The sequence below is a fragment of the Cajanus cajan genome, chromosome 8 (assembly GCF_000230855.2).
Source record: "Cajanus cajan strain Asha chromosome 8, NIPB_CcT2T_4, whole genome shotgun sequence".
NCBI classification, from domain to species: Eukaryota; Viridiplantae; Streptophyta; class Magnoliopsida; order Fabales; family Fabaceae; genus Cajanus; species Cajanus cajan.
Genome location: NC_138524.1, coordinates 3,542,841 through 3,556,078, shown reverse-complemented (window position 1 = coordinate 3,556,078; position 13,238 = coordinate 3,542,841). Strand labels below are relative to the sequence as shown.

Below are 13,238 nucleotides of genomic sequence, written 5' to 3'. Positions count from 1 at the left end.
TCAGCTTAATAAAAAAGTGAGATGATTTTTTAAGTTACTTGATAAAAAAAATTATTTCCTTTATTTATTTGTATAAAAATGAAAGAGAAAAAATATATAAGATTTAATTATTTTTTTAATTTTTATGATTTTATGAACTTCTACTTTTAATCTTTATAATTAAAATATTTCATTTTAATTAATATGCATGTTTTTTTTTTAAAAAAAAAAACTTATAATCTTATAAATTTAACTTTATCCTTCATTAACATCTGGTGAAAACTAAAGGAAAAAGTATAAGAATTAAAATAAAAAAATTTAGCTATAGAAACTAAAAAAAACAAAACTTATAAAATTATAAAGATGGATTATTAAACCTATATATAAAGTAATAAATACAACAACAACAAAATTGTTACAAAATTAAGGATTTTTTTTTTATTCCATTCCATTTTCCTTTCAAATGAGATGGCAATAATCTCTTCCTTCTGTCTTATTTCATGGAGGTCCAAACAATAAAAATATTGCAAGTTTGCAACAAAACAAACAAAAATGGAAGGACTGATTCGTGTACTATTTTCTTTCCCTTCGTAGTCCTTTCTTCCAATTTTTAAATCAAAACAAATAAAGTGTAAAATTTAAAATGAGAACAACTGTAAAGATGAAGTGAATAATTTTTTTTCTTAATGTAATGAAGTAATTTATAATCAAAACCTTACTGGGGAATGTTAAAAGATGCATTTTCTGAAAGTAACACTGAAGTGTCAATACATTTATTTTCAGTTCACATGGTGTAACTTAACTTTTTCAAACTACAAATCAATACAGATTTGAAAAATGCAATAAAAAGATAATAACTAAAAAATAGAATAGTTTTTTTTTTTTTCTCAATCTACAAGTGTATGGTTGGATCCCTCAATTCACAAACGAAAACTATATTAGGTACTGCCAAGTCTATATTTATGTGCAGGCATCATCAGTACAAAATATGAATGGTACTGGTATCTCCCAAAAAAGATGAATAAAATATACAATCCAAAATGTCCACCATCACCGGCCCATATTGAAAATGCAAACCGCTCTCTAAGAAAAGTGCTGTCATCATATTTCATAAATAGTACTAGTGACCAATTAACCATACAAGAGAATTCAACTATCCCCATAAAGTTGTTCAGTCACAGATTTACTACAGAAACAATCATGTGTCAGCTAAACAGGGAAAAACAATTTTACTAATTGACCATACATAAAACAGCAATTTCCAAAGCAAAAACTAGACTAAAACATGTACAAAGCTAACACAAATGTTGGAATAAGAAAACATATTGTATTTAGCAAATTTTCTTGTATTGGTCTAGATTGTTTTTTATCTAAATACATAAAGGGCCTAACAAAAGTAAACAAGCATCTGATATAAAACTTAAAACTATGGTCAAGTCTAGAAACATTGAACTCATTGAAAATGAGTAATGTCCCCATACATCTATATCTTAGCATATCCAAATATCACAGCTAAGCTCTTTATCTATTTTTGCTATTTACTTTTCCGGGAATATCATGAGCCTAGAAAATCAAAGCCTGTACTCATATCAGCCTAGAAAATCAGATCAGAGTCTCAACTCAATGGTAGCCTTCTTTGGTGTTCTGCAAACGGGGCAAGCCTCGAGGAAAGAGTTACAAACTTTGCAGCAAGAAAGGTGCCTGCATGGGAGAAACAGAAAGCACGACCTCCTAGAATGACAGCTTTTACAAAGCATTCTAATCTCTTCAAACTCGCCACAACATTCTACACGGTTTTCCCTTGTTGCTTCTTCTTGTATCTCTTCTTTCCTCCCAGTTTCGCCACAAAAGGACACTGCATCACTTGCCACCACCCCATTGTTCAAAAAATAGCCTCTTTCTGTCATTTCTTCTAAAGTTTTGTAGAGACTCAATGCCATTGTTTCATTCTCTTGTGCCATTTTCTGCCACTTTCTATTTTCTGCTTCTAACCTTATCAAATACTCTTCCAAGTCTAGTTTTTTCTTAACTGCTTGCGCAATTTCTTCATCTTTTTTACTTAAGACATGAAGTGAACGACACTCCAACATTTTCAACAATGCTCTCACTTCTTGTTTACCATGCTCACGCAACATATGTCCCAGTTCCTCATTCTGTCTCAATAATAATTACTAATCAGAATACATATCAAAAATTACAATCTTAACTCGACATAGTACTAACTAAAAGTTGACTCAAATAGGCTTTGATTTCTTTGAGTTATGGTGGGTAAAAAAAAAAAAAAAATAGTCAGCAGAAATAACAAATTCGGTCGACTTTATACAAAAACATACTAAACGTAACAAGGGTGTATATGAATTCTAACCTGAGATTTGATATATTGATCAATCTCCTTCTCAAGCATAAGACAATTCACTGGTTTTGAATTATGAACATGAAGATTTGACTGAACAATTCCTTGACTCAAATTATATAATTCTCTGAAATGCTGTTCTGATAGTTGCTGTTGTTGATGATGTTTCTGGTCAAAATTGAGATGAGAATCAGATAGTCCACCAGCCCAAAAATCGTTGTTGCAAAACTGAGAAACAGAATTATTTGTATACCACGGTGCTTGAATACCCATATTCATAGCACCAATCTTTCCAACCAAAGCCAACCTTCAAAAAGGATCAGAACCTGAAACTTGTTAAATCTCCTTCACCAACACATGCACCGATGAAGACATTAATGTTCCAAAGAAGAAAACGCAGCTTTTTTGCAGGTTTTCACGGCGGGAAATTGGGCATGGCATGTACCGTGTTTGTGGCAGTGCTGGCTAGTGGGGATGTGCAAATATATATAATGAATTGGTTGAATAAAAACAAAAATGCTTGCTCAGAAATCTGAGGATAAGAATAAGTTAAGAGTTTGAGTTTATATTTGATATTAAGATAATGTGTTAACATAAGTTACACATTAATGAGGCTGAATTAATGGATTGAGCAGAAAAAGTAACTGAAAGGAGATGAGAGAATTGAAGGGTATAGGGTGGTGTTTGCTTTTTCTCTTTTAACTTTGTTCTTACCCTGTCCTATAAGCATTTAAGAAATAGGTGGAAGATGTGGTAAGCAACATGCATATTTTGTGACTAAACTATCGGGGTCAGAGATTTGAGAGGCGTTTGTTCTGCTTTGAATAAATAAAGGAATTGGAATATGAAGTAGGTGGCAAGTGAGAAAGTCACAGGAAGCTGTGAAATTTGTCAGTTTGAAAAGGATTGGATTGAAAGTGTGTGTGTGGAATTTCTTTGTTACTATACTAAACCCTGTCTCCGAATTCCTAGCTGTCTTTTCTCTTTTTTCTTGGTTGTTTGTTAATATTGTATTGCGTTGATAAGTCATAACCATGAGAATTTTTAGATACCAAATGTTTCTTAGATGCAATTAGTTTTTACATGCTAAAAATATGATACTGATTTGTGAAGAAAAGGAGGGAGAGATAAATAACCAATTAAAAAAAATTATCATTTAGATTATAAGTTGTGTAACTTTATCTACATTGTCAAGACATAATTATTTTTGTTCTGAATTGTTTGATTTTTAAAAAATTTAAATGTTTTTTCCATTAGATTTTTTATTTTTTTAAATTAATTAAAAATATATATTTTTAATTTATATTATTATCTTTTTAAATAAAAAATAATTATATTTTTCTAATTTTTTTTTATAAATTTATCAAATTTTAAATGATAACTATTTTTAAAAATGATAACCACACCTCTACGAAGTGATTATTTCTCCTTCATGTTAACAGGTCAGCATTTTCTAATTAGAGTGTTGATTTTTTAAAATAATATTTAGAAAATTTTTTAAGAAATTAATAAACATCTTTTATTAAAAATTTAGTAACGGCATTTCTTTTTTGTGCATCTTTTATTTTTGGCTGCATTTAGTAACAGTATACAAGCAATCTCTTTGAAGAGAAAAAAAAAAAAAAAACATTTTGAATTACTTAATTTTATATTCTAATATAAACATTTGTTAACATTTTCTAAAATTTTATATTCTTTTAGTTTTGTTTGAGTATAACTAGTATTTTTGTCTGCAGATATATTTTATTTTATATAATTGAAATTTATCTATAATCTATAATAATTTATAAATAGAGTTTTACTTTTCAATAGCTAATTTCATTTCTTTATATCATAGTTATTTTTTCTGATTATTGTATTTATTTAAATTCAAAAATAACTTAAACTTAAATTTTAATTTTTACTCATCAATACCTATCATCACTTATCATCATAATTTAATCACAATTTTTCTTGTAACGACAAATGATTATTTTTCCATTTTATTATTCTATATTTGTTATCATTTATCTTCTATTTTGTTAATTTTATATCTCATTTAAATAAAACACGTAGACTTAGAATAAATAAATAATTTTAAATACTTAAAATATAGTATAAATAAAAATTGTAACAAATAATTTTTTGTCATATATATTATATTTTAAATGATGATAAATAATTTATATTATAATAGTAATTATTTTATTTATTAATAAAATTTAATATTAAATTTAATTTAAAAATAAATAAAATATAGATTAATGAGATAAAATAATAAAAAAAATCGTAAAATTGCTCTAAAAAAATATCATAATTTATATTTAAAGAGTGGTTTGAGCTAACAAGTAATATCTTAAATTGTATTGTGTGTTAATAAAATACAAAGATAAATACTAATCAACATTATAGTTGTTGGGTGGGGAGGGGTTAAGATAGTTAGAAGCATGAGGACCTAGGTTCAATCCTCATTGCGATCATCTCTGTAATTTTTCTTATCTTTACCAAAAAAATTAGCATTATAGTTGTGGAATGCATATTATAATTATTAGTATTTTATTATATATAAAAATTTAAAATAAATTATGTATGCAAATAAATATTATATTTGAATATATAAATTATATTTAAATTTAAATAAATAGATATTTTTAAATATATAAATTATATATTAAATAATTTATATTGTAATACAATTTTTTTGTTTATTAATAATTTATTTTAAAATATTAAAGTTTAATTTATAAATAATTATAATAAATAAAAACTAAATTAGATATGAATTTAAAATACTAGTAAATTATATTATGATACAAAATTATTTTTAATTACTGACAATATTCTAAAACATTGAAATAAATATAAAAATTATTTATTCACAATATAAATATTATTTATTCATAATATAAAAATTAAAAGTATAAAAATAATGCATAGAGATAATAATTGAATTTAAAAATATATTTAATTATAATATTCAATCACTGTATAGATAAAAGATCTTTTATTTGATACGTAACATATAAGAAATAGTTACAAGGAAAAGAAATTTCATCACGTCTTCATAAGAAATATAAGGACCTAGATTTAATCCTCATAACGAGCATGAGAGAGATAACTTTCTTGTGTGAAGTCATTCTATGTGCTGTCGAAAAAAAAATTATCCTTCATGAAAAATACTTGTGTTATAAATATTTTTAATTATTAAATAAATTTATTTGCTTGTTAAAAATTTAATTTTTTATAGGTTATTCATTTTTTTGTTTTTATTTAATTTATTCCATTTAATCCCTTTATTTATTAAAAGGGTTAAACTTCGATATAAATTTTTTTTATTTTTTTAAATTGGCTTAATTGCATTTTAATCTCTGTTAAGTCTCAATTTTACTTCTTTTTAGATGAGACTTATTGAACAAATTACACTCATCCTCTGAACCATTGCAATATAATTGTTCTCTTTTTGGTTCATTTTGTGTGCAGATATAACTAACCCAAATTCAGCTAACAATACCTTAATACACCTCATTTTTTGTGCAGGTATTGAGCTAGTGACTTGAGGATTGAAGACTCTTAGGATTGGAAACCTAAGAAGCTAAGGAGCAGAGAAGAGGTTCTGCGCCGGGCTCAATATAACCCGCGCTGGGCGTGACAAAAACAGAGTATTTCATCTCTGCCAGTTATATTAAGCCGGGCGCAAAAGAAATTAAGCCGGGCGCAAAAGGAATTGCGTCGGGCTTGTGTTGAGACAGAGAATGCTTGACTTCTCTGGAAGAACTTGCGCCGGGCGCGAAGAATTGTGCGCCGGGCGCGGAACCCTAATATGATCTCCCAGGCTCGTATTTGAAGCAATTTTCGGGGATCTTTCTCTCCATTCTCACATTGGGCGCCTCTAGGAGCTGCGGAAGGGATTCCCAGGGCTTGGGATCGTCCGTGTGCGGATCTTTCCTTCGGTTCTTCACTTCCTCTTCCATCTCTATTTTGTATTTGCCCTCATCGTTGTGAGTGGTTTCACCCATTTTGTGGGGTTAGATGTAACCAACGTACTCTATTGTAATCTTTACGGTTTTAATGATATATATACATGTTGTTTTATTCTTTGTTGTGTTTGTTTCTATTCGTAATGCTTGCTTTGGATTGATCACCCTTTGCATGATTTAAGGTTCCATGGGTATTGGAAAATAACCTTTGAAACTAGTTCTGAAACATATGCCTAGTGGTGATTGTATCTAGGGATAGAGCTTGACCCATTAGTAGTCTTAAACCCTAGCCCGTAATGTGGGTGTAGATATTGGGTACTCAAGGGATTGATATTCAATATCCGCACCTAGGCTCTTTCTCTAAGGGATTAGGTTTGAGTAAACTCTTGGGTTGACTAAGCAATGAATTCAACAAGAGATTAAGGATACATTAGTGTTACGTTTGGTGAAATCTGACCCCCACAACCTCACAATACCATAATACCATTCCTTACCTTTTCCACTCATAAAACAATATTTATTTACAGCTTTCATTCCAATAGTCACAACTTTGAATTCACTGCACAAACTATGAAATTGGAATTATTCTTTAGTCACGAATAGTCAATAAATTCTTATATTACCTTCTAATCCCTGTGGATACGATATTTTTACTACTTGAATGGCCGGTATACTTGCCGTGTTTGAGACCGTTGATGGAATTAAACTGATTTACAATTATAACAAAAGTACTTCAACGGAAACCTCAACAATCTCTTAATAATTATAAGATGTTAGTTCATAAGTTTTAATGAACAAATTGAGTTCTCAAATTCGTTTAATAGTTTTTGTGATGCTTGATTAATAGATAACATATTTAAACACCAACATGATAATATGATGTAAAAAAAATTATTATCAAAGTATAAAAGACTCAAATTGAAACCCACACATTAACGTCCAACAATAAAACTTAACATCTAAACTAATAAAATATTTTTGTATACCAATAAAAGTTATAATATTTATACGTTTAATGGAACCAAAATTACATATACTTATTAATTATTACTGCTAAATAAAAAATTGTATTATATATATTAATAATATTAATAATATAATTGACAAATTAATGTTAATAATATTATTAGTATGTCACATTATTAACCTATTTAAGTTATATAAAATTTACATTTCATTCATATATAAAAAACATAAATTTAATATTACTAAATAAAAGATTATATATACTATTAATTAATATAAATATTATTGTTAAAATATTTATAGGTTAACTAATAATCTGATAAATATAAAAGTATATATTGATATACTTTTAAAGAAATATAAATATATGATTTGTGTATTTAAATTGTATATTTTAGTCATTAAAATTTATATTTATATCATATATTTATAATTTTATCACGTGTTTCCAAAAGGATTATATCACATACTTTTATTTAATCTCATTGTAAAATATTTATATCACATATAAAATATTATATTTATTTAATATTTTACCTGTAAATACTCAATATTATTGTTAATATTAATAACACATTTAAATTTTATTTATGTAGTAATACTAAATATACAATTTTTTTTATGCATGAATGAAATTAATAATGTTTAAAACTTAAATAGTTTTATAATTATATAATTTTAAAATATTTGTAAAATAATAATATACTAATACAACAATAATAATATATAGTTTATTTTATTTAGTATGCGTAATTTTTGTTTTCATCAAAAGTGTATTTATAATATTTCTTTGTGTATTAAATAAGTTCACTAGTTTAGCCGTTAAGTGTTATTACTACGAAACTAAAATCAAACAATTGTGACATTTTACAAAATAAAAGTGCAATTAAGTCTTTCAAAATTTAACATATCAAATCACAGTTTCTATAAGCATGATGTAGTATAATTTTCTTTTTAAATATGTAATCACTTTTATTTTATCTTAAATATAAGGTTGACAAAACGGGTTAGTCCAACACATTTAAGTTTAGTTTACTGTGAGTTCGCTAAAATTGGGTTGAGTTGAGTTGGTCTGTCAAGTATAAATGAACTAAAAACATCATGTCTCGCTTTACCTAAGGGCAGATTAGCAAGTCAGCCCACAAAAAAAGTATATAAAAAATATATTTATTATGATACTTCTTTGAATATATTTTTCTCAATATCTAAAATATTCAAATAAATTAGCAAAAATTAGTGTAGCTAAATAATAAAATTAATATTAAATTATAACATATTTGATTTGATTTGTTACATAACAAATACCAAATTTGTTTCATAATAAAATAGATTTATAATTATAACAATAATAATACTTCCAACAAATTTATTGCACAAATAATCTCAAATAGTATATAATAAAATAAATCAAGTGCATAATATATTTGATATACAGTAAATCACATATTATTTACATAATAAATCTCATGAGACTCACTTAAATTAAACATTGACAAATAATAATAATAAGTTAGGTATGCCAACAAGTGAATCTGACTCGACTTACCATTTAATCTGACAGACTAACAAACTTGACAAAGTTAAATAAGATATATAACTTGATTTGCTAATTTTTAACGAGTGAAAAAATAATCATGAATTAAAACCTATTTTAGTACTTATACTTAAATGTGTGTATTTCATACCCAAATTTATTAAAAAATAAATGAGTTGTACTTGTAAACGTTTTTTAAAAGAGAAAAAAGGCCCTTTGTGACATTTTGTCTTAAAAACATTAATCTCCCATAGTTGAAGTCTTGATGTAACCCCCAAAATAATATAATCTTTTTAAATATAAATTATTTGATTTTAAATTTTAATTTAATTAAAATCACCTAAAATAAATTTTCAAACGCTCCTCCCATCAAATAGTTGTGATTATTGTGTGGTTCATAGGTTGAAAGCGTGTGAGTTGATAGACCTTACCGTCCATAAAAGCAAAAGCAAAAATCCGAAAAACACGTAAATCACTTGTATTATATATATATATATGCAGCCAATAACAAACAGAGATCAGAATTAAGTATATATATTAACTTAAAGAGCTCACACATATTCACTTACCAGCAATTCTATTTTACTTGTATTATTTAAAACTTTTTACAATTAAGGTTAAAACCGATGTAAAGAAAAGAAACATATGAGATAAAATTATGATGTGACATAAAAAAGTAAAATATAGAAGCAATAATGTGGCTTTTTTTTTTTTCATTCTTATTCTTATTCATTGCAAAACAAGGTCAAGGAGCATGTGATATCGCTGTTGGGCGTAATCAACATTCACATAGGATAATCACGATATTCTTTTGAACTTTGGACGTTACATTGGACCTATCCTCTTGGAGCTACCCATGTAAACACAAACCCACAACGTTATTGACCCTTCTTGTGGAATCCCAAATCACGGAAACATTAAGCAAGTTTACTCCACTCCATATGTCAAGCCAACATCATGAACTTGAATAGAGACACGTGCACGCACACGGACCCACATAGATATCTTGGTGTTAGAGAAAAAGTCACCATATATGAACTGCTGCATTTTATTAATAAATTTTATTTCTTGGTTTCTTTTCAAAACATTTAATTTGGTTTGGATGGAAAGCGAGACAGATGGAGAAAGCAGAGACAATGAATTACTGATTTGATTGATCATGGATGGATAATTCAAAATTAAGGTGTGGTGAAGAGTAAAGTCCACCCCGTTTTATACTTGATATCATGCCAAAATATTCTCATTCTCAAGGAAGCTAGACCCTTTATCTTTCTCTTGTGGATAATGGGGCTGCTTTGTTCAACAAAGACGTGGACAAATTCCAATACGCTAACCCATTTCTCGTGTTTGATGCAAAAAGTCTTTGGTGGTAACTTCTCAACTACTTATCTTTCGTTTTGAACATTGAACAAAGCAATGTATGAGATGAAACTTGTGCCGTAAAGGGCAGTCTCAGTCCCCTATTGCTTTATGGTCGTTGAGATTTTAAATATTTTATAGAAATGGTCAAAAAAAATTATCCGTTCAGCGTCCCAATTTTTAACTTTTAGTACTTTGATTCCACACAATCATTAAACATAGAAAACTGACCTGGAATCAAGGTACTAGTAGTATCAAATTGCCGTGAAGGTAATTAGGCAAATTAATGCAAACCTTGCGAGTTATACAATCAGAAGTCATAGCACAACACTTTTAGTTACCAAGTCCCAATTTGTAAGCCACTATAGCATTAATGTTTATGGAATTAATGAATATTGAATGAAAATACATGGCAACCTAGCGAGTCATCACATTATTTGTATAAAATGCACAAACATGCAAAGAGTCAACTAGCCCCGTAAATAATAACACTAGCTAGTTCTGGTTTAGCAATTAGACTAAGATAGTCTACGTATAGATTAATTATTTGCAACTTAAAACTATCTCGGACTATTTTCAATGAAAAAACTTCACCAGGTCCGATCCCTATCGAACAAACTCAACTAAAGGTTTTTAATACCTTATCACGTGCAAGAGTTCTGGGCTAGCTTCTATAAGATTTTAGGTTAATTGTCATTTGCTACTTTAGTCACACACAATTAATTAATATTTGGTGTCTTCCTAGAAATGTATTAATGTAATTGGAGTTAATTTCCTCCATACATTTAAAAAAGTAAGTTAAAAATATAATTCAATTTTAAAAAATAACTTATGATTATTCTCTACTTATATATCGTGGTCTTATTTCTAGTCGATATAAAATCTTTAATACTTATTTCTCACATTGAGAACTAAATATTTTAAACAAAAAATTTACAAGACTGTATTGTAATATAAACTTAATAATACTCGTTATAATAAATTTTGATATTAAGAAAATGAGTTAAGAGTTTAACTTAATTTTATAAAATTAATTTATAAAATGAGTATCATACTCTGTATTTATATGCACTACTACATCCTTATTCTTAGTTAAGATCTCCCGAAAATACTACATCACTGATGAAGCACCAACCTATTCTTCACCTCACAAAGCTGTTCATACATCAAATCTTTGTCCTACATGTACTCCATTACGTACAAATATATATATTTAGAAAAGATATTGAGAACCATTTACTTTTTATTAGGTTTTCGGTGATATCAAATATTTGACTTGGATGGGTTAAAGCAGAAGCTTCAATGCTTTTGGTAATCTCAGGACCACGTATACCATCACCACAATGCATAAACGTTACGTTGCCATGTGGAATTGGCCAATTATAAATTGCGTGGTCTTTCCTTCACAACAATAATCTCTGTATTCTATTGGTGGAATTGATTTGTTTGGTTTGGTTTAATTATTATATATATATATATAATTTTAAAAAACTAAACTTCTTATAATGTACTAATTAATCTCTTTCGGCAGTATATCAAATATACATATTTTGTTTTTATATCATGGATGTATGCTGTGTATAATCTCCAATATAAAAAATGAATACCAAAAATCGAGGCTGCAAATTATATTATTTTTATTGTTATATTTATATAACAATTAACAAACAATGTACGTACACATATTTTAATATATAATTAGCTAGGTAGCAGTATGGCTATAGGTTCATTAGCTGGCAACTTAATCCACTACTACAGTCTACAACAGATCGAGATTGAAAGAGGGAAAGGTAGATTGATTGAGTACATCTTTTTTGGTCGGTTAACAAATCTGGTTCTTAATAATTATCAGCACACAGCTCCCACTGTGTAAAACCTAATCTGTCACATTATGCAGACGCAAATTTGTGATGTGACTGGCATTATATATATATGCATACATATTTATTTATTTACCATTTAGTTGATAGATGAACAACTAACAATAACGTCATCTGTTCCTCAATATTATCATAATTTCTTCTTCATTATTATTATTTTTTATTTTTTAGTTGGAAATTGAAATCCAACTCACAGTAACTTACAAGCAATTACAACAAATCAGGGTACGTAGATAATAGTAAATAACCACAATATTTTAACAAGAAAAGTGAAAATTAATTGAATCCCCATGAATAAAGAAATTAAGGACGGCACCTACGTTCTTGACTGGTTGGCACAGAGAGAGAGTGAAAATATAGAATTGGCCTGGTGAGTGTATATATGATTCATGTGTGAGCTGAATTCTCATCTCACATATTCTTTCTACATTGGAGACCGACACACGCAAATCATGTGAAGTATGAAATTGTCTTTTTGTGAAGGAAGGACCCATCCCAATCCCATGCATGCTTTATTTGCCAACATGTTGTATGAGGTCGCTTTTCTATGCCCCATAACAGTGAAAAAAAAGAGCCAAGAGCTGAACTTTTAAATGGTTCTCGTGCAACTTTGACTACACGTCTACACTAACATATGTTACCCTAATTCCATAGCATGCTGTTTTTACCAGTCAGTCAGTAAAGCATACAAAAGCTGGAAGCGGATATATATGGATGCATGATTCAGTCTGAACCAATATTTATTCCACCGTTAATTCTTTTCCTACCTTTTTTGTCGCACATATAGCTTTTCTTTAAAGAAAATCTGCAGAGTTCACGTCTTTGTTTAATTAATATGTTGTTGTTTCTCTTTTTTTTTTTATCCTCTCAGATTCAAAGTGGAACAGGAACATAAAAAGGACTTGGCAGCTAACATATTATGATCAGATCTGAGATGGGAAGGGATCCAGATTCTCAGATGTTGGGGAAAGAAAGTTATGATAACTTAATACATCTCAACCCTTAAATATATAAAAATAAATCAGATTGTGACACGTGTATAACATATATTTTAACTTAAATGTACACGTGTCACAATCTGATCATTTATTACAAATCTAACAGTTGAAATGTATTAAGTTATCCTAATTTTTCTTCCACAAAGTCAGGGGATCCATTTCCGATAGGAAGTTGATATATGAAAATGAGTTAATGATTAATAATTGTTATTG

General features: G+C 28.0%; 1 protein-coding gene across 1 annotated transcript; it reads right to left on the bottom strand.

Annotated features, from left to right (window-relative positions):
• Nucleotides 1-1,182: 1,182 nt before the first annotated feature.
• On the bottom strand, nucleotides 1,183-3,144 carry LOC109798855 (putative BOI-related E3 ubiquitin-protein ligase 3). Its single transcript, XM_020359261.3, has 2 exons — nucleotides 2,345-3,144; nucleotides 1,183-2,132 (listed from the first exon to the last, which is right to left on the bottom strand). The coding sequence occupies exons 1-2, from the start codon at nucleotides 2,609-2,611 to the stop codon at nucleotides 1,587-1,589; spliced, it is 813 nt and encodes a 270-aa protein (XP_020214850.1). The 5' UTR covers nucleotides 2,612-3,144; the 3' UTR covers nucleotides 1,183-1,586.
• Nucleotides 3,145-13,238: the final 10,094 nt, after the last annotated feature.